Source organism: Musa acuminata, chromosome BXJ1-5 (assembly GCF_036884655.1).
Source record: "Musa acuminata AAA Group cultivar baxijiao chromosome BXJ1-5, Cavendish_Baxijiao_AAA, whole genome shotgun sequence".
Classification (NCBI taxonomy): domain Eukaryota; kingdom Viridiplantae; phylum Streptophyta; class Magnoliopsida; order Zingiberales; family Musaceae; genus Musa; species Musa acuminata.
In genome coordinates this window covers 21,421,657-21,443,244 of record NC_088331.1, presented here as the reverse complement: position 1 = coordinate 21,443,244, position 21,588 = coordinate 21,421,657, and the positions used below count along the sequence as shown (strand labels likewise).

Sequence of the window (21,588 nt, the reverse complement as noted above, 5' to 3'; positions counted from 1 at the left end):
GAGGTAAATGCTATTGGTTCCAGCCTTCTAGGCAAAAAGATAATGTTATGGCATCACCAAGCGAGGTCTCTAATAAACTTATCTAGTAAATGTTACCAAAGCAGTCAGTCACATGAAACTGTTTTAAGAAAATGATATAAAAAATAAAAAAGGATGCCTACTCGATAGCAGTAGCACTCCAAGAAGCAACATTGTAAATAACTTTGCTTCCATCCCATGCCTTTGGAAGCTGGCTCCTCTTCTTCACAGAAAATGTTTTGCATAGGGCTAAGGATCCACAGAAACAGGCAACAAGCATCTTAAGCGACGGTTCATTAATGCCAAGCAGTCAACAATAATATAAAGAGAGAGGCATAATAATACAAATGACTCACCATCTTGAAGCTGATTTGGAGTAAATTCCTGCAAAAGTAAGCTGCTAGCAATAAGTAAACAGACAATAATGAAGACCATTATGTTGACAAACCCAATAAAGGCAAACGGTTAAGAAAAACAAGACCAGCTAAAACTTTTCTTAAGCAAATTGAATTTCACTCACAAACAAACACCTTATTGGCCAATGCATAACGAAATGTCATATGTAAAACCTATGCAATTTCTATAAGAGATATCTCCAACACTGCAGCAAGTAAAACCACAAGTATTCATAGAACAAAGCAGACTATCTTGGAGCAATTTCTTTAACCAAAGCAATTATCTCTGCGTCCATGAAAAGTGTTTTCCCTAGAGACTACACACAATAAATCTCCGTAGGCAAAATCTATATTATTGGGAAAGTAAAGTGCCTTTCACATTAATATAAAGATCTCCAAACAGAAAAAAAGCGCAAATAAGTAACACTTGTTATGTTTTTGGTAAGATGGCACTTGACATACTTTCATTTGCTGTAATGATAATAGGTAATCAGCCATGAAGCATGCTATTCCATCCACAATATCCTCTTGCCTAATGAGAATAAAACCATCTTGTTCTCAGTCATTCTCCCCATCGACAAGTCTGTCTTCCCACAAGTCTCTAGCAGTAACCATGTCCCAAGATGCATTATCATCTGCAACCAAGAGAAATGCATCCACCGGCATCATTCATAGATAATTTTGGTTTTTTAGGAGAATTCAGACATTTCAAACAACAAGAAGTAGTTCATAAGATGAATTTTTATTAAAGATGCAAAGAGATATATATATAAGTTGGCTCGCCATGAATATTTTGATGAACAGATGTCTGCATACTCCAAAGTTTTTCAAGGAAGTATGACAATTCAACTCTTGACTTCAAAAGTGTACATAGCTGCAAAATAAAAGACATGGTACTAAAATTATACTCGTCAAAAAACAACAACATAAATCTATGAGATTGTACTTTGCAGTAAAAAAATGCTGAAAGAGTAGGGAAAAAATTAACATCAAGCACACTCATACAAAGAACAAAACCATTTTTATTTACATGCAACATTAGAAACAACAAGCTCGAAAAGAACAAATGTTCCTCACATGGCAAGAATTTCTAAACAAGAGTTTGTTGAATCTCGAATTTTGATGATGAAACCAATTGATAATGTTATGATCTAATATGCATTTTGAGTGACGCAGGACTAGCTTCCATCAGGAGAGGCAAATTGATTAAAGCAAGAGGAATCGGATGTTGGGCCGGAGTCGAACATGTCAGAAGATTGGACGTCGGATCGAAGGATTGGTCGACGTGTCAGCAAAAGACTTTATGTCGTGAATTCGGGTATCGGGCCGAAGGATTTGACATTGCGTCAAGGAGATCAGAAGTTGCGGGTGTCAACATGCCGATTGGGCAATACAACGAAGGAGAGGACGATGAGCCGAAGGATCGGACGAAGCGTCGGAAGAACCAATGACATGCTGGACAACAGATGATTCATGCTTTGTAATAATTTGTCTAGATCGAGTTAGTTTAGATCGTAATTGAGTTGGTTTAGAATGTAATTAAGTCAACTCAATTAAGGGCCAACTGGGCCCAAAGTGGGGCTATTTTGGGCTAAGAGAAAAGCTCATTCAGTGGCACCGTCGATCCAGGCGGTGGCACCGCTAGTGGCTCAGTCTCCGAGACACAGTCTCCAAGACTGTATCAAGCGGTAGTACCGCCAAACTGGGCGGTGGTACAGCCCCGACAGTCTCCCAAACTGTGTCAGGCGGTGGTACTGCCCAGTGTCAGTGCTGCAGGCGGTAGTACCGACCAGCATAGGAGGTGGTACCGCTAGTACCTCGAAAACTGGGGATAAGACACTTTTAGGCTCCAAGTTTGAATCCATTTGAGGCCTATAAATACCCCTCTCATCCCTGCTCAAATTACATAAGAACTGAGAACAAAAACAAGGGAAAATTCTGTTGTAATCTTGTGAGAGTTCTCCTCGTCTAGTCTAAGTATGATTTCTATTTAGAGAGGAGTAAGGTGGGGTAAATGTTCTCTCCTGAGCCTAGTGATTGAAAGAGGTGCTCGGGCGCTCGCCTAGGCGCTCGGGCGAGGCGAGGCGAGGCCCGAGCGCCTCGCTAATGTCCCAGGCGGCACGCTTCAAACAGGCGTCGCCTGGGCGCTCGCCCGATCCCAGGCGCTGGGCGCTTCGGGCGAGCGCCTGGGTAAACCAAGTGACCGAACCAGGATTTTAGGTCTGGTTCGGTCCTGGTTCGGTTGTTAGTTGGTTCAATCGAACCAACTAAACCGATATAACCCTTACCCAACCCTAACCCGCTGCCGCTCCCGATCTCGTAGCTCGTCGCTCCTGCTCCCGCTGCTGCTGCTCGTCGCTGTCGCTGCTCGCGCCTCCCGCTACTCGCGAGCCCTCCCGCTGCTCGCGCCTCCCGCGAGCCTTCCCGCTGCTCGCGACTCCCGCGAGCCCTCCCGCTGCTCGTGCCTCCCACTCCCTTTCCCTTTCCCGCTGCCGCCGCTCGCTGCTGCTTCCTCGTTTCTCCGTCAGGCTCAGTATACAGTATACTCTTAATATTAAGTTTATTTGAATTTTGAAATGATTAATTTTCAATACTGTTAATAGATTAATAATATATTATTTTGATTTTAATGTTGTTAATTTTTATTTTGATGTAAAATTTTATTGTTTTGAATTTTGAAACTTTTTGTTAATGTGACATTGTGATTTTGAATCTTAGATTTTCTTAATTTAATAGCATATTTTTATTTAAAATTTTAAATAATTATATTTATTAATTATATTATATATTTTTATATTTTAACGCCTCGCTTCGCTCGAGCGAGCGCCTAACGCCTCGGGCGTTTTTGGACCTTGATGGCTTTTGGCGCCTAGTGCTTTTTAAATCACTGCCTGAGCCTATCAAAAGAAGAATAGAGTTGTAAGGGTAGTTGGTCTTCGCCCATTGAAGGAAGACCGTTAATAGATGTCAGTGGCCTCGACGGAAGAGGAATCGGGAGTAGACATAAGTCACGACGACCGAACCACTATAAACTCGACTTGCATTTCTATTGTTGTCATTTACTTACTTTGCAACTGCTTTATTTCCTCATTACTTTAGCTGCACACTATTCGAATTTTATCATATAAAGATTTCTAACTCAACGTAACTTTTATCACTGCACTAATTCAACCCCCCCCCCCCCCTCTTAGTGACGACTCGATCCTAACAGTTGGTATCAGAACCACGTTTTTTATCGTTTGATTTAACACCCAAGAGAAATGGTTCTTTTCAGCTTTCAAGATGATCACTCTATCATTCGTCCTCCTATGTTCAATGGGATGGACTACACTTATTGGAAAACTCGGATGAGAGTTTTCTTGCTTTCGTTGAATCTTGATTTATGGAATATTGTTGAAAACGGATTTCAAAAGTCTTCTCTTCCAATGAACGATTGGAATAATTTGGAGAAGAAGACTCTCTCTTTGAAGGCCAAAGCTATGAATGCTTTATTTTATGCTTTGGATAAAACTAAATTCAATCGAGTTTCTATTTGCGAAATGGCTTATGAGATTTGGCACACACTTAGAAATCACACACGAAGATACTAGTAAAGTTAAAGATTCGAAAATTAATCTTTTAATGCATGACTTTGAATTATTTCGAATGAAGCCAAGCGAAACTAGCATTGACATGTACACCCATTTTACGGATGTCATCAATAGTTTAAAAAGTTTTGGTAAATGTTTTTCTAATTTTGAACTTGTTAACAAAATACTAAGATCACTTCCAAAAAGTTGGGATCCAAAAGTGACGACAATACAAGAGGCTAAAGACTTAAACAAGTTTCCACTTGAAGAACTTATCGGGTCTTTAATGACCAATAAAATGAGTTGTATGATACAAAATGAATATGAGAACTATCTTCCAAAGAACAAGAAGGATTTGACACTTAGAACTCAAGAAGACCACTCGAGCGAAAGCTCAAGTGATGATGACTTTGAACTCTTAACAATAAAGCTTAAAAAGTTCATGAAACATGAATCAAAGAATAAAAACAAACTTAAAAAGAACACAACTACTTGTTATGAACGCAAGAAACCGGGGCACTCCAAAGATGAGTATATAAAACTGAAGAAGTTACCAAAGAAGAAGGAAGCACTCAAGGACGAATCAAGCGTATTTGAAGATGAGGAGCAAACCAACAAAAACAAGGTGGCCTCTCATAATGTGGTATGTAACTCACCCGAAATGTATTTACTTTACCATGAAATTACTTAGTGCTTTCATGCTTTGATGAATTAGTTTTAAAAATATATATATTTTATCATGACAATTACATGTTTTACGATAAAGGAATAAAAATGTTAAAATTAAATGCAATGCTTGTACACCAAATAAGATTAATTCTATACATATTTTAAGAAGCAATAATGTGTATCTTGATGATTTCCATGTTGCTATTCGATTATAAATGATGATGCATGGCTTTTGTATTGAAAACTAAGCATGAAGAGTTAGATTCACTTAATCATTTTAATTGAAAATGCTTTATGATTAATGAAATCATGCTTGATGATTTAATTATGCATGATGATTTGAAGTAATAATGATTTTTGTGATTTATTGATCTTGATGATTTCTATGATGAGATTTGCTCTTTCGATTTTAAACGATGATGCATGTTTTGATTTGGCGAAAAAAACTTGGACATGCTTATATGAAATCAAATCACTTAAATTGAAACAAAAATTGGAGAATACATGTTTCTTGAAAATATCTTAAAGCTTTTCAAATTTTCAACAAGTAATTCTTAGTGATGAATCTATTTTATGTTATCTCTTGAATTAAGAAAAGTGATTTTGATGATAAGTTTGGAGTTAACAAATTGAATTTGAATGAAAATTTTTCAACTGAATCATGAACTTTCTTTTGATTTCTCTACTTGAGCTATTTTTTATGAGAATCAAAATATTTTCTATCTTTGATGATTCCTTCTTACCAATTACTAAAGAAGAGACTTATGCAAACAAACTATGACCTTGATAATGGTTTAAAATTATGCATGTTATATGTTGAAGACTTGAAACCATGTTTTGGTATCATGCATACCCAAGTAATATTGATTTGAAAATTTATTAATTTGGTATCATGCCCAAAGTGACGATGATGACTTTACATTTCTTACAAGAAAATTTTATGGATTGAGATTTATTTTTTCATCTTGATTTCTCGATATTTAATACTTGAGATCTTTCTATGAATTAATATCTTGTTTTTGAACTATCATAGTTCATTTTGCTATTTACTAAAAAGGAGAATTATTTAAATGAATCATGATTTTTCTTATGAATTCTTATAATTATAACATGAGATTTTTTATGAATCAAGATCATTTACTATGATTCTTCTTTTCGCTATTTGAGTCATCCAAAAAGAACCATAATTTTTCTCTTGATTTTTCGATATTCACAATTTGAAATTTGGTTCATGACTCCCTTGTATTCATGAAGTGTATATCTCATTAACTAATTAATTTTTTTTGATATTCTTCATGTGATGATATGAAATTATACATGAAATACTCATGATATTATGTTGATGCATAAAAATGAGAAGTTATGATCATGCATGGTATGATGTAATGTAATTTGACATTTTAATACAATCATGATTGAAATATTTATGATTTGGAATAATGCATGCAATACTTATAATTTTTTGATGAAATGATGTGAAAGTCAACTATCATTTTCTGAAATGATACCTTATTTCAATATGTCATATTGAAATAAGATTGATACTTTATCTTTGTTATGATTTGGAAATTGATGTAAAGGGAAAAGAATTACAACATTGTATTCTTTCCTTCTTTTTAACAATGACAAAGGGGGAGAAAAATTGCTAGCTTGCACATTTCAAGGAAAAAAACTTGCTAAGAAGCAAAATTACTAGCTTGCACTTCTCAAAAGAGAAGAAAGAACTTGCTATCTTAAACATCACTAAGAATTGCTAGCTTGCAATCTCAAGAGAAGCAAAAGTGCTATCTTGCATATCTCAAGAAGCAAAACTTGCAAACTTACCTATCTCAAAAAAAGAAGCTAAATTTACAAACTTATACAACTCAAAATTATTACTAGTTTGTATGTTGTAAAACTTGCGTATCTCAAAAACTTGCTAAATGCACTTCTCCTTTTTGTCGATAACAAAAGAGGACAAGTAATGATGATGATTTAAATCATGTGTAGTATGATGCATTTTTATATTTTGAAACATTGCATGATTTTATGAATTTAAAGGTTCTATCAATATGGCATATTGATAGGGTGGGGTTAACGTTAACTCCGTAATCAATTGGTTGTCATCATAAAAAATGGGGAGATTGTTGAATCTCGGATTTTGATGATGAAACTAATTGATAATTTTATGATCTAATTTGCGTTTTGAGTGACGCAGGACTCGCTTCGATCAGGAGAGGTAGATTGATTAAAGCAGGAGAAATGGAATGTTGGGCCGGAGTTGAACATGTCAGAAGATTAGACGTCGGGCCAGAGGATCGGTCGACATGTCAACAGAAAGCCTCGTGCCGTGAATTCGGGCATCGGGTCGAAGGATCAAACATTGCGCCAAGGTATCACGGACAAACTTCTAAACAGGATGTTTGATGTAATGCTTATGTATATCCGTGTCTTTTGGTATGTTCATGCTCTGCACAGCATGTAGAGGGACGACCGAAGGCTTAATAGTCCTATTTTAGTTAGGTTGGTGGCCGCTTTAGGCTTGTAAATAAAGGTTGTGTCATGTGGACACGTGTGAGAGATTTTCGGTTTGTAATGGACCATTTTGACCATTTGTTGTACAACTGTTCAGAGCTTGTAAAGTCTGTTTGTAATTTGCATTGTCTATGAAGTGTTTTCGGAAATGTTTGCTTGTGGATCCCGAGTGAGGCGTTTTCTCTAACCCGTTTTCTCTTTTGTGGGTCCTAAGGGACCATGGGAGGCTTCGGGGAGGCTAACCTTTGCGAACGGACACGCTAGGGTGCCGCACGACTTAGGCAAAACCAGCTAAGTCTATGACAGATGGTATCAGAGCGGGACAAGCACTCATAAAAACACTTAGCATGCAAACGTGGGGGATCTAGCGGGGCTGCGTTGAGGGCAGTCAGCATACGCGCGACCGTTTGTGGGAAAACGGGCATGGAGATGTGGGGAAAAAGAGTCGCTCGGAGGAGCGGGCATCTGAGATTGGCATTCAGAGGAATGGCCAACCCTTCGCGCAAGAGGCACCATGACAACAGGCAAGCTTGGAAGAATGTAGAGCGCACAAAGGTTGGGATGGCTGAGTTTGAGCTACGGCTCAACGTTGACAACTATACTTGATGGTGCTCAAGGCAAGCGAGACGCTTGGTAAAGGATGAGACCATGCAAGGTGGAATGAGTTGCTCAGCGACCGAAAGAGTTGTGCAAAGCTCACAGAGGTGAGGGGAATTGCTAACTCAAAGAATTCAGTACTCATACATGGGCTTGTATGCGGACGATGGAATGTTCGCGGCCATCCCAAGGCGACCGAAACTCGACGCCATGGAGCATTGAAACTTTCTCTTCTGCATGTGAAGGATACGTCCGTAGGAGGCTGAAGTGTGCAACAAGTTCAGCATGTTACTAGGCTTTGAGTGGTGAAGCGGGGGCTGTATTGACGTGGAGTCGCAATCTAGCAAGTGCGTTTGCAGAAGGCAGAACAATGCACAGTTTGTTCAACAAATCGGAGCAGTCCGAAGGGGATGGTGGTCTCCGAAACGAAGAGAGATGTTGCTCCAACGGGACAGTTATCCATGAGGGATAAGTCCCGGCTCTCCAGAGGGAAAATCATATGAGACGGACCGCACAAATTGAGGAGTACCTCAACAAACAACTCCACGAAGCTCAATGGACCGAGCAAGCGGCGAGGAGTCGTCGCATGATCTCGCTTGAGAGAATGCATTGGTGGATGCATTACGAGATCAAGTGGGGGAGCGATCCAAAGCAACACAAATGAAGGCACACTTGGAGTCGATATGGAGATCGGACTCCAGGGAGGGCTAACCCGTGGAATGGTGGGCGCGAGGGCCACCATCAACTCAATGCAAAACGAGGAGCGGAGCAACTTGGGTGTAACTTGGCGAAGTACCAAGCCGCATAAAGGGAGCCAACATAAAAGATGAAACATGGAGCGGAGGCATAGTGCTTTCCTTGGACAGAGGTCAAGGACATGAACTCTTGCAGAGGCAAGAGCAGGATCATGTTGTTCTATGGGTCCTTCATTCTGACGGAGCAAACTCATCTTGCATTGTGCCAAAGACGAAAGGAGCTTCTGGACACATGCACCTCATCTCAGAGAAGCATTTGATGGAGGAACTAAGGCGACTCAACTTGCGGAGACGAAGTTGGGTTTAGAAGGCCTTGGCACGGGGCAAGAGGATGCAGAGGCGGGTACTCTTGAAGAATATGCCATAGTGTTACCAGTCAAGTTGCTAGGCAGGAAGCGATGCGCAGCGGAGATTGTGCTGGTAAGGGCAGAGGCCCAGGATCCAAACAATGGTGCACTATTTTCAGCGAAGTCGGTGGACTTCGGGAGCTACTAGGCGACGGACTGTCCTAGAGCGGTGCTTCATCTAGGTGTGACCCAAGAGTGGGTGGATGAAGGTCGATTGCCAAAGGAGCGAACAAAATCGAAGGTGGAAGAGACCCTGCGATGTATTGGCAGAGGCTACACATGGAGGGATCACAATTCGAGTTCATCCCACAAGGATCATAATGCAATAGAGATGTCACCAGGAGGCGACATGGTGCAGCGGATCGTGGTGGAACAGTTCGTGGCAATGCGATACACACGACATAGTCCCGTGAGGGACTAGATCATACGGAGGTATGATCGGGAGCTACTGGAAGCTCCACTTCGGTGAACAACACGACGGTAAGAAGGGCTATGGATTCAAGGAGTGAAGGCCATGGTACCGCAGAGGCGGGTCTTCCGTGCGTGCATCGAATTTTGCATCGGATAAAAGCCTTGGTCATCAGCATATGGGGGCTGTGTTCCACCGATGGAAAAAATTCGAATGCAAGTACCAGTGAGTCCCAGGGGAGGGACTTGACCATGCAGAGGTATGATCGAAGCAGCTGGAGAGTTGGACTACTCTAGAGCCTATATTCGCTTAAGGGAGCCCGACAAGTCAGAGGACAAGGTCGAGTAAGCGAACGTTGCTACCAAGGAAGCTAAGGAGAACAGAATTAGTGCAAACCCTACAACGTGATGGCAGAGGCCATGCATGGGAGTTGCAGTCTGTCTTTCTATCGACCAAAGGGAGCTGCTTAGAGAACACAGAGGTGTTGAAGCAGGGGGTCGAAAGGGGCGAGGAAGTGACGACGAGTCCAGAGGGACTTAGCTACCCAAAATCAAGCATCAGTTAGAATGGAGGTGGACTCAGAGGAGTGCCACAGAGGCATATCTACTAATTGTGAAGAAAAGGGATGCAGATGCGAGGCGACGGATAGTAGTGCCATGGGCATGGCAGCGCCATGGTACCGCAGAGGCGGGACTTCCGTGAAAGTCATTGATCCCTTGCTCTCATGAAGGGAGAGCACTTGGTCGTGAAAGGGGCTGAGGAGGTGGAGCATGCAGACGCAAACTCCAAGTACCGAGACAAGGCTGAAGGGCAGAGGCCAATGAACTTCGTAAGACCGGTGTCAACGAGCTTCTCATCAAGATAGCCGAAAGTGAAGGACTTTGGGTCAGGCAAGAGTACATGACCAAGGAACGAAGCAGGCAGTACGCGGTGTTGTACCTTTGCTACTCAATAGAGTAGGCAGCAAGATTGATGAAGAAGACGGTACAATCCCAGAGACGACGAAACCTATGAGAGAATCACTTCAAATTGGGGTGAAAACTTCCTGCATTCCAGAAGTTTGATGGCATTGAGAAGGTGAATCACAGTAACTAACTCAACGCAAGGAGTGCAAACACTTCAAGTGCTTCAGAAGTGGGAGCAAAGAGCAGGCGAAGGCCAGTAACCATCTCGATGCATGGAGTACAACCTCGAGGAGGCAGGCGAAGTCAAGTAAACTTTGCCTTCTCAACTCTTAAGAGAATGGGCGAAATCGAATACCCCAATTCTCTTATCTATCCAGCAGAAGAGCTCTGCACATGTTCAAAGACCCTTCGAAGATAATGGAAGACAATAGTTGTCAAATCCTCACCAACGGTGATCAATGTTACTGAGAATAGATTGTCCGCTTCATTTCCCAACGAACTGTCAATCGAAAGCGGAAGTGATACAAACCTACTTGGAAGTGACAACTAAGTGAAAGAAGAGTCAATGGGCAAATTTTGTAAAGGAATGACCCAAAACTTCATAAGTTTGCGAGACGATGCTCGTTAAAGCTCCAACAAGCATCCACCCAGTTCAAGCAGCATGAACATTTAAGAGATTGGCGCATAGTAAGGATGGTCTTTTCCTTCATCTGGAGGATCCGCAGGAACCAACAGGGATCAACACAACTCAGCCAACCCCACACTAGAGTCAGAGTCATTAGCGAGTTGAAGCAGCATAGCGGATCAAAGGTTCGACTACTCAAAAACAGTAGCTGGGAGCCAAGAGGCACATTGCAGCTGGAGCAGAAGATTGAAGACTCAGCAAATGCAAGGAGTTGTAGTGTCAACAAAGGCTTCGACGAGGACGTTGAAGGAATAAGTGGGAGAGAATGTCAAGGACAAACTTCTAAACAGGATGTTTGATGTAATGCTTATGTATGTCCGTGTCTTTTGGTATGTTCATGCTCTGTACAGCATGTAGAGGGGCGACCGAAGGCTTAATAGTCTCATTTTAGTTAGGTTGGTGGCCGCTTTAGGCTTGTAAATAAAGGTTGTGTCATGTGGACACGTGTGAGAGATTTTCGGTCTGTAATGGACCATTTTGACCCTTTATTGTACAACTGTTCAGAGCTTCTAAAGTATGTTTGTAATTTGCATTGTCTATGAAGTGTTTTCGGAAATGTTTGCTTGTGGATCCCGAGTGAGGCGTTTTCTCTAACCCGTTTTCTCTTTTGTGGGTCCTAAGGGACCATAGGAGGCTTCGGGGAGGCTGACCTTTGCGGACGAACACGCAAGGGTGCCGCACGACTTAGGCAAAACCAGCTAAGTCCGTGACAAAAGAGATCGGAAGTTGTGGGTGTCAACATGCCGATTGGGCAATATGCCGAAAGAGAGGACGATGCGCCGAAGGATCAGACGAAGCGCTGGAAGAACCAATGATATGTCGGACAACAGATGATTCGTGCTTTGTAATAATTTGTCTAGATCGAGTTAGTTTATGTTGTAATTGGGTTGGTTTAGAATGTAATTAAGCCAACTCAATTAGGGGCCAACTAGGCGTAAAGTGGGGCTATTTTGGGCCAAGAGAAAGGCTCATTTAGTGACCCAAAAGTTGGGACAAGCGGTGGCACCGCTTGTGGCTCAATCTCCGAGACACAGTCTCCAAGACTGTATTTGGCAATAGTACCATCAGATTGGGCAATGGTACCGCCCAGTGTCATGCGGTGGTATCGCCAACCTCGACGGTGGTACCGCCCAGACATAGTCTCCCAAACTGTGTTTAGCGATGGTACCGTCAGACTGGGTGGTGGTACCGCCCAGTGTCAGTGCTACAGGAGATAGTACTATCCAGCACAGGCGATGGTACCATCAGTATCTCGAAAACCGGGGATAAGACACTTTTAGACTTCAAGTTTGAATATATTTAGGACCTATAAATACCTCTCTTATCCCTGGTCAGATTACACAAGAACTGAGAACAAAACAAGAAAAAATTATGTTGTAATTTTGTGAGAGTTCTCCTCCTTTAGTCTAAGTGTGATTTATGTTTAGAGATAAGTGGTGGTGTAAAGGTTCTCTCCTTAGCCTATCAAAAGAAGAATAGAGTTGTAAGGGTAGTTGGTCTTCGCCCATTGAAGGAAGACCGTTAGTAGATGCCGATGGCCTCGGCAGAAGAGGAATCGGGAGTGGACGTAGATCACGACGATTGAACCACTATAAACTCGATTTGCATTTCTATTACAGTCATTTACTTACTTTGCAACTGCTTTACTTCCTCATTACTTTAGCTACACACTCTTACGAACATTTTCAAAGTTAAAACATTATCGAAACGAATTTCATCGTACGAAGATTTCCGACTCAACGTAACTTTTATCGCTGCACTAATTCCCCCACCCCCTCTTAGTGTCGACTCGATCCTAATAGAGTTGGACCAACTAAAGTTAGCGAAGCTTCAAATCATGATTTCCACTTCCATTTGGCATGATACTGTGATAAAGTCAAATAGCTCATCATATGAAATCTGCAGGATAGCTTACATTTTTCTCCTCTATTAACAGAATTGGATGGTCTCCTATTGTACATCTGATCTTATTTCTTTGCAAGGAGTTGCCTCTTGAATTTACAACCGTAGTAAGCTTTACATGCATTGTGAAACAGATCAGCCTTTTAGTTCTATTTATCATATTGTTCAACAGATCATTTCACACTGGAAAGTGGAAACCATTGCATTCTACTTGTTATTCCCAATTTCTGATGCCATTTACAATACCAATGACGTAATAATAACATAAGCAACAATAAATCATTTAAAGACCATAATCCTTTCAAGCCCTTATGAGTTTGTATTTCCAAGCTGTAATGCAGTAACAATCTTATAATTCAACTACAGTAATCAATAAGCTTCTTTCAATATATCACAAATACACATTGTCAAATATGAGAATGGATTTATCCAAGGATGACATTTCTAGACAAAGACGATGAAAGAATAAAAAATTTGTCCTTGGAGTACCATACAAATCACATGAACCATATGGTGTGAAAAGATGAGTCAAAATACTTTGACATTTGCTGTACTAGTGAAAATTTCTCCCTTTTTTCCTCCAATTGTGCAACAGATTACTGCTGACCAACTGCAGAAACCAACTAAATTGGCATGGAGCACATGTGAAATAGAATATCACAAATAAGTGCAGTATACTACAAACTGGCATCTGCAATGCATGTATTAGCAAATGAGAATTTAAAGAGTTATCTTCTCATAGTTTATTACTTGTTTGTCCATCCGTTTATAAATGCAAGTATTTGGATGCATTTACAAGCTTATAACACCTTGTTGTCATTTATTATTGCTGTACAAGGCATCAGGGAAGGAAACGTATGACTCTCCAATATGATGGAGTTAAGAAACTACCAAAAAAAAGTTATCAAACTAAAAAATGGACTGATTATGTGTCACCATGTAATCATGTAAAAATGGTATCGAAATGGATATTGAGATTTTTATCAGAAATAAACTAACACAACTTTTGGAGATCAGACTAGGTTTTCATTAATAGAATAATCCACCACTATAAATAAACCTAGTTTGTCATGTCATACCACCCCCATCGAAGACATGTAAAGAACACAAAGATCTAACGTATGCTATTTTTCCCTTTAAAAAAACACTTATGTTTATAGGTAATGTCGTAAGCTGCAGTGCATGTATCTACTAAGAACAACGGGAGAAGATTGTGGGTTGACTTTGTCTCATCTGCTTTTTAAAGTTTAACTAGGCTACACAAGCGTAATCTACTATGAGTCTCCAACTTAAATTCCCAGTAAGATCTTTCTACCATTATCACAACTCACAAGCACATACCTGACCTATAAGAACACATTGATTTTAAGCGAAAAAACTCTTAAACCACTATCGACATTAACATGTGTCTGCATGGTATATAATCAATCATCCCCCTTACGCAGGGCCAAGACAACGATACCACATTCAAATTAATATATTCCACATGCAAAGAAGATGGATACACATTTCCCCCGTAAGTAGCTGAGGATTTGTGAAGTCACATGAGATATATCACGAGCTCTGATCAATAAGCTGCAAGACTACCCAAACTGTATCTACGTTCTGTGATGAATATATTTCCAGCACTACTACGGTCTTCCAGTTTGTTTCCTGGTAACTCGTAAACATCGATCACCGGACCCACAAAATAACCAATTGCAGCACACTAATTCTATGCACGCAAAGAACAATACACATCTGAGATCGAGTCCACAAACCGTTCTAATTAAAGAACTGATCGGAGTAACTTAATCTACACAAAATCATAAAGAAATATCTCTATCAAGGTGCAAATTCCACAACTAGAAATAAGAGGATCCGATAATAGACCCTAGCCGTACCTCATCGGCATCGGTATCCGACCGCAGCGGTGATCCCTCCTCCCCTCTCGCCGTCGCTAGTGGCGCATCCTTCGCCACATCCTCGTCGTAGGGCTCACCGGCAGCGTTCTCCAGCAATTCTAGGGCTTTCCTGCAGTTCTCGAGGGCCCGCCGCCTTATGCGGACCTGCTCTTCCTCCGCGCGTGTACGGTGCGGCCTCGCCGGAGGGTTCTCCGGTACGGGAGAGATCAGTGGATGAGCCTCCTCGATCGCACGGCGGGGTGGCGTAGCCGGAGGGGAGCCACCCGTCCCCGACGAACCTAGGAAAGTTTGATTCGAGAAGAATTTCATGTCCCGTTTGCGTCGTCGACTCGAGGATATTTATCATTATAGAATTTCATGTCCCGTTTACGGCTCTCTTAGTCTAACGGGAATGGACCCGCGCGGGCCCCACACATATCGTCCAACGATCACGCGGGCGAGTGTCTGGAACGAGTAATGCAATTTTTCCACCTGTCAGTTGATCGAGCGAAGCAATGGTCCGTCGTTGGTCCCAACGTCGCAGTAGGTAGGTGGGCCGGGTCGAGCAGAGATGAACGTCTTGAAGGATTGGACACGTGCTTGTGTGCGCGACACGGACAGACTCCTCGGTCTGTGTGGCACGCATCTTTCGTGGCGTCCATGGCTGACTCAGGTGGTAATTGGATGGTTCAGTCAAACAGTCACGAGTGAAGAGGATGTCTCAAGTATCTATCCTTCCAAATTTTGTAATGTTTATATATATTTCCTCCGGTGATTAATATTTTTCATATACATATTACCAAAAAAAATCAGATTAACCGTGACTAGCAAATACCAGTTAATTTAAGTTTAGAAGTATCTGAATATTGATATGATTAATCTTGGTGGTCAACCCAATTTTGCATAATGTGCATTTTTTATGTCAATTCAAGTTGATAAAAATAAACTAAGCCTCTATAAGCTCCTTCAAGTCATCATTCTTTCCTACTCAAACCTTCATCATACAACATCCATCCTTAATTAAATATATGACTCATTAGCTAATTTATTGAGCCTATCTAAAAGTTTAAACTCATTTTTACAAAAATACATTTATCAAAATCTTCTGAGTAAACTCAAGTCGTTTTCCGAAGCTAAATTTGATAATGTTATAATCATAATTTCTATTAATATCTCAACGATCATATTAGCTCTAGTTCTACGTACTGTTATAATCATAATTTCTATTAATATCTCAGCAATCATATTAGCTCTAGTTCTACATACTGTTATAATCATAATTTCAATTAATATCTCAGCGATCATATTAGCTCTAGTTCTACATACTTAACAAACATGCAAAATCCACATAAGACAATTTTACACCATATTTCCGTTTCTAGTGTCCTCATAGATAATTCTTACAACGGGTCGCACCCACCCTATAATAGCATTTGGCGATGTCTATCTATATCGATTAAATTTTTAGTGTAAAAGTTCATAATCATCTACGAACCATATATACATATATATATTTGGAAAACATTTTATTATTTAATCTTCCGAAACATAAATTATTAAAATTTGAAAAAAGTAAAACGTAATAGATCAACTAGAGGTTTGGACATGAATTCAACATGCAAATTCTTCTTGAACATAATATTCCTATTGTCTTTTTCATAAATTTCATGATCAAATGTTATTATTCACTCTATTTTGTAGATGGGAATTTTACTTTGTAGATTATTAATGATTTTTGTGCTTGGAAACGATATGTTTGGGAAACATTGTTTTACTTAATATTTTCAGAAACATACACACAAAAAAAAAAATTAATTGTAAAAACCATATTAGACACGCATTCTACGTTTTAATTTATTTTGTTATTGTCCAGCTGGTTTACCACGATCCACGGTCCTTCTTTCGTGCTCCCTCTTCCAAAAATAATCTCCCAATATCACCCTTTTCCTATATCTATGAGAACGAATTTATTGATCTTCTAAAAATAATCTTTCATTATTATCTAATTTCTATATATATGACAACCAATTTATTATCCTCTTCCACTATATTAAGCACTCCTCCCTCTCATTTCCACTCTTGTCTCCACCTTTCCTCCTTCCCCTTCTATCAATCTTTCCTTTCCGAGTTCTCAGTTGATCTCTTGCCAAATTCATAAGATAAAAAAAAAAAAGAGGGTTTTGTGTTGGAAAATATTACCTTCTGGGATTCGCTGCGGAGGCCGAGATGTTGCGCTGATCGCCCACATCTCCACCGTCCATCATCCCAAGCAGTGCATGATGGAATCGCGGCGCTCCATGAACCTATTGCTCCTCTGCCTCCGATCTCAAAGCACGCGTGTAGCCCTTGTGGGTGGTAACCACACCGCTGCCCGCTTCTGTACCCGCTAATCCGACCCCCGCCTCTCCCCTCCCTCCCTCCCCCCCTCTCTCTCTCTCTCTCTCTCTCTCTCTCTCTCTCTCTCTCTCGCCGCTGCAACCTACTTCTCGGTTCGTCCGTCTTCCCGGAAATGTCTACGATGAAGAAGACTGGTGCAATCCAGCGCCTCGGCTTTGGAGGCGCCGTCGAATTCGGAGGCGGGCGCCTCGTGATCCGCCTGCCGGACCGCCGCCTACTCCGCCTCGTCGCCCGATCAGTGCTCCTGGCCGCCGTCATCTTGTCCTTACCCTGGCTCCACGCCGACATATTCTTCCGCGGCGGCGACGTCGGCGGGATTGCCGAACGCCAGGGAGCCATCTACGGCGACGCTACCTTCCTCCCGAGTCTCCTCCACGATCTGAGCCGCCGCGGCCTGCTTCGCCCGGGGGACAACGCTGTCTTCCTCAACGACCCGATCGCAGGCGATCGCAGCACCGCGGTACCCGATGGCTCCGCTGACTTCGTCTTCTCCGCCTCCGCCGGCGATTTCGAACACATCGACCGGATCCTCAAGATCGGCGGCGTCGCTGCCGTGCGATGGAGCCGCAATCCATCGGAAACCTTTACCCCGGCGAACTACCGCACGGCCTACGTCGGACGAGTCGGCTCCGTTGCCGTGTTGGCGATGAGGAAGTCCTTCGCGAACGGCCGAGGGCTGAGGCTGCGGCGGCTGCTGTCGATGCCGGTGGCGAAGAAGGAAGCCCTGAGCGGGCTGGAAGGCGCCCTGCTGGAGCCACCGGAACCCGGACGACGGGGCTGGCAGCGGAGGGCCAGGTACCTGCCGGAGCTGACGAGGGACGAGCTGGACGGGTACCCACGACGGGTGTTCGTGGAGGTCGCAGGGGCGGGAGAGGCGGGCAGCGGAGCGGCGTGGTTCGAGCAGAACTACCCGCGAAAGGGCCGCGCCTTCGACGTCATCCGGGTGGAGGTTATGGAGAAAGAAAATAAGGATACAGACGAGGCGGAGAAGGGGGCGTCGCCGTCGCTGGCGGAGTGGCTGGAGAGGAACGTGAAGGAGGAGGAGTACGTGGTGGTGAAGGCGGAGGCATCGGCGGTGGAGGAGGCGGTGGCGGAGGGCGCGATCGGTCTCGTCGATGAACTCTTCCTGGAGTGCGACCACCAATTGTGGGAGGACGACGACACGAAGAAGGGGGAGACGCGGGGCGGGCGGCGGGCCTATTGGGAGTGCCTTGCGCTTTACGGGAAGCTGAGGGACGCGGGCGTGGCGGTTCACCAGTGGTGGAGCTTCTAATACAAGATGAAGTGGAGAGAGGGAAAGGAGAGTGTGAGAGCGGAAGAGAAAGGAAAGAGAAGGAGAGGAGAGGAGGGGTCCGATGGTGCGGGGGATGAAATGGATCTGACGGTTTGGATTTGGGGGTTGGTGTGAGATTGGAATTCAAATAATTTGAACTCTTTTGAAGGGGAAAGAGTTATCTTCTTTTACATTGTCATGTTTTAAGCTCTCTTATATGTATATATATGCATATCATGTGAATGTATTTTCTTGTTGAATGGGATGTTACTAAATAGTATCCGTTTGTATGAATTGATCATGTCAGGATCAATGATGATGGGTATGTTCAAAATCGGTTCGAATCAAACGTTCAAGGGGTCAAATCAATTTTTTTTTATTTAGGTTAATTAGAATAAGATAGTTTAAATTAAAATCGATTCAAATTTACGTAATCGGATCAATTCATAATCAATTAATCTAATTTGATAGTATACGATAATAATTATTAAATTAAATATTTAAACCATGGTTCGTCTTATCAATTCATATCGATATTACGATCAACTATCAACTATCGATTTATATCAACAGTGTCAAACCTAGATATATGATATATAAGGATATACCGATATACTATCTCATGTCAATTTGTATTGAATCAATATGTACTCGTCATCGATATGTTATAGTAGGATGAATCACCCGTTTGATTAATGTGTTTCAATCAATTAAATGTTCAGAATAGTAGAATTAATTATATTAATATTTTTAAAATTAAAAATCAATTTGAATTGATAAATCAGACAAAAATAATACCTTAGAATCGTAAGTATTTATAATTCTTAAAACTAAATTATCGATAAATCGGATCGAATCTTGAACAAGTTGATGCAGGATCGATTCCAATTGGATTTAATTTTTCGATTCAGCATCCAATCCCTTCGCGTCTCGTAAGCTCGGTGATAGACCACAAACCAAAAGAGAGTCACAAATCACATCCGGACACAGAACGCGTGACAATTCACATCCAAACACCACCTTTTTTTGACCCATGCAACAGAGAAGCAGACACACCGCTTCTTCCCACAAACTCTGCTACTAAAACATAAAACAACAACATAACGTACTGAAAACAACATCAGATGGGGGTTTCAATTGCACACCTCCCGTGCGAAGCCCACCCGGGCGTTGGCCGCGTCCACCACCACCCTCAGGTTCTGCTGCTGGAGGCTGGCGATGACGTTGACCATAGCGTTGACGTTGTCCGGCGCGGCGGCCATGGCGAGGCAGGCCAGCGGCGTCGCGCTGCTGTGGATCAGCGTGTTCTCCACGCGCAGCACCAGGTCGAGGCCCTCCATGCGCAGCGTCACCGCCGGCACCGAAGCCACCTCGTCGGTGCTGAAGCAGGTGTCGAAGGCGCCCAGCGAGGTGTAGCCGCCGGAGGCGTTCACCTGGCGCCGGAACTCGTCGCGGATGGCGGCGTAGACTGGGGTCACGAACCGGGTGATCACCGTGCCCGAGTCGACCACGGTGCCGGCGCCGGTCGCCGGGTCGAACGTGAACGAGCCGACCGGGACCGGCACCTCGAACCGTCCAACCAGGACAGCCGTCAGGTTCACGTAGTACAACGAGGGCCGGTGCGGGTTCTTCAACAGGGGGGTGAACCGGATGTTCTTCGGCTGGCCTAACGGGCCGAGCCGGAGCGAGCCCGAGAAGTAGTAGGACTTGAAGCTGGGGAGGCAGTAGGAGAAGACGCCCTGGTAAAGCGGGCCGGTCTGAGCCAAGAGAGACATGGGCCCTCGGCCCAACCCTAGCAGGCCCTGCTTCGGCAGGTTGGCCGAGCTGCCGTTGACGGCGGTGACGCAGCCGAAGAGGTAGTTGGGAATGACGTCGGAGGCGAGGGTGAGGGAGTCCTGCGAGAGAGTGGCGGTGAAGGCAGCGTCGCCGCCGTAGGGCTGGTAGTAGGTGCATGGGGAAGGGGCGGAGTCGGCGGCGCAGGACTGGCCCTTGAACTGGGGGCACCAAGAGGAGGAGCAGGGGAGGGGGGAGTAGGTGGAGGAGTTAGCAGGGAGGAAGAGGGCGGAGGAGGAGGGGCAGGTGGAGCAAGGGGAGCAGGAGGTCCAGGCGGCATCGGCGCTGGTGTCGAGGGCGAGAAGGAGGAGCTGCCCGGGGGAGCCGAGCTTAGCGCGGAGGACGTAGGAGGAGGACTGCAGCACCTGCTGGCCGGAGGCGACGGGGACGGAGGTGACTTTCCGGGAGAGGAAGGCGAGGCGGGTGAGGTCGTTGCGCGCGAGCGAAAGGACTGAATCGAGAGGCGTCGATGAGTGGCGCTCCGCGTGGAAGATGCGGAGGTCGGCGGCGTTGGAGGTGGAAAAGAGGAGGAGGAAGAGGAGGAAGAGGGAGTGGGGAGTGGTCATGGCTCCAGGTGGCGTTGGGATGGGAGGGATGGTGATAAGGTGGTGGGTTTTCATGGGCGGGCGCATTTAAAGACACTAACTCACTCTCGTCTTGGATATTTCCTCTCATACTATTATATATAATATACGTATGCATGTGTGGTATATCAAATAATACTGCTTGCATAATTGCAAAATATGGGAGTGATGGACATGCATAATTGTATATAACTGTGAGGTGAAGTCTCATTCTATCCTACAAAATCAAATTTCACCATGAGTTCATCTTCTTCACAACGTGAGAAAGTTACCTATGGAACCCGTGATCGAGGGATAGATCAGCTGCCCCATAGGGGTGGGAACGGTCACTCACATGTTAAGTGGCCACACTTGTCCTCTTTCTTCTCTTCTTCGGCCTCGTTCATTCATATATATATATATATATATATATATATATATCTTCTTTGTTTATTATCTTCTTCACTGTGTCTCCGACCTGTCTTCACATCACTCTCTGATCTCTTTTGTTCGCTTCGCTGCAGCTTCTCTCGTGTTCACGGGCGCATTGAGCTCACAGAACACCACCTCATGTGCTTGCTGATGGCCTGCATCTCTACAAATAAGAGAAGGAACACTGGAAAGAAATATAAGGTGAATCAAACAAGTAAAAGATACTAAAGGCATGAAACGGACCTCGTGGATCCACAGTGCACAAATAATTGAGAGAGTCTTATATTTTCTTCCAGAACCAGAACATGAAAAGAACGCTTCAAATAAATTATTGGTGGATGAAAAGAATACGATCATGGAATCCATTTGCTTTTCCCGAAAGAAAAAACGCCATGTCGGTAATACAGATGGCTACCTGATTCCATGAGAGAGGACAAGTCTT

General features: G+C 43.3%; 3 protein-coding genes across 5 annotated transcripts; 1 reads left to right on the top strand and 2 right to left on the bottom strand.

Annotated features, from left to right (window-relative positions):
- LOC135674063 (uncharacterized) lies at positions 1–15,003 on the bottom strand. 3 transcript variants are annotated; one of them, XM_065183504.1, is made up of 5 exons: positions 14,649–15,003; positions 1,230–1,287; positions 876–1,048; positions 375–402; positions 1–267 (listed from the first exon to the last, which is right to left on the bottom strand). In XM_065183504.1, the coding sequence occupies exons 1-3, from the start codon at positions 14,976–14,978 to the stop codon at positions 972–974; spliced, it is 465 nt and encodes a 154-aa protein (XP_065039576.1). In that variant the 5' UTR covers positions 14,979–15,003; the 3' UTR covers positions 1–267; positions 375–402; positions 876–971. The 3 variants fall into 3 exon arrangements, with proteins under 3 accessions (XP_065039576.1, XP_065039573.1, XP_065039574.1); XM_065183501.1 differs by having other exon boundaries at positions 1,197–1,287; positions 14,649–15,001; XM_065183502.1 differs by lacking the exons at positions 1–267; positions 375–402 and having other exon boundaries at positions 648–1,048; positions 1,197–1,287; positions 14,649–15,001.
- A 2,154-nt stretch (positions 15,004–17,157) lies between these two features.
- On the top strand, positions 17,158–18,318 carry LOC135673918 (uncharacterized). The gene has a single exon (XM_065183318.1). It carries the CDS (start codon positions 17,158–17,160, stop codon positions 18,316–18,318), a length of 1,161 nt encoding a protein of 386 aa, XP_065039390.1.
- Positions 18,319–19,320: 1,002 nt separating this feature from the next.
- On the bottom strand, positions 19,321–20,782 carry LOC103974126 (aspartyl protease 25). Its single transcript, XM_009388883.3, has one exon. It carries the CDS (start codon positions 20,769–20,771, stop codon positions 19,452–19,454), a length of 1,320 nt encoding a protein of 439 aa, XP_009387158.2. The 5' UTR covers positions 20,772–20,782; the 3' UTR covers positions 19,321–19,451.
- Between the last annotated feature and the right edge of the window lie 806 nt (positions 20,783–21,588).

Excerpts from the sequence above, each read along its gene's own strand:
- LOC135673918 (XM_065183318.1), top strand. The coding sequence starts at position 17,158 with ATGTCTACGATGAAGAAGACTGGTGCAATCCAGCGCCTCGGCTTTGGA.
- LOC135674063 (XM_065183501.1), bottom strand. The coding sequence starts at position 14,978 with ATGAAATTCTTCTCGAATCAAACTTTCCTAGGTTCGTCGGGGACGGGT. Across the intron at positions 1,288-14,648 it reads CGGATACCGATGCCGATGAG|CTATGTACACTTTTGAAGTC; the intron begins GTACGGCTAGGG and ends TTTATTTTGCAG. Across the intron at positions 1,049-1,196 it reads TGTTCATCAAAATATTCATG|ATGATAATGCATCTTGGGAC; the intron begins GCGAGCCAACTT and ends TCTTGGTTGCAG.
- LOC103974126 (XM_009388883.3), bottom strand. The coding sequence starts at position 20,771 with ATGAAAACCCACCACCTTATCACCATCCCTCCCATCCCAACGCCACCT.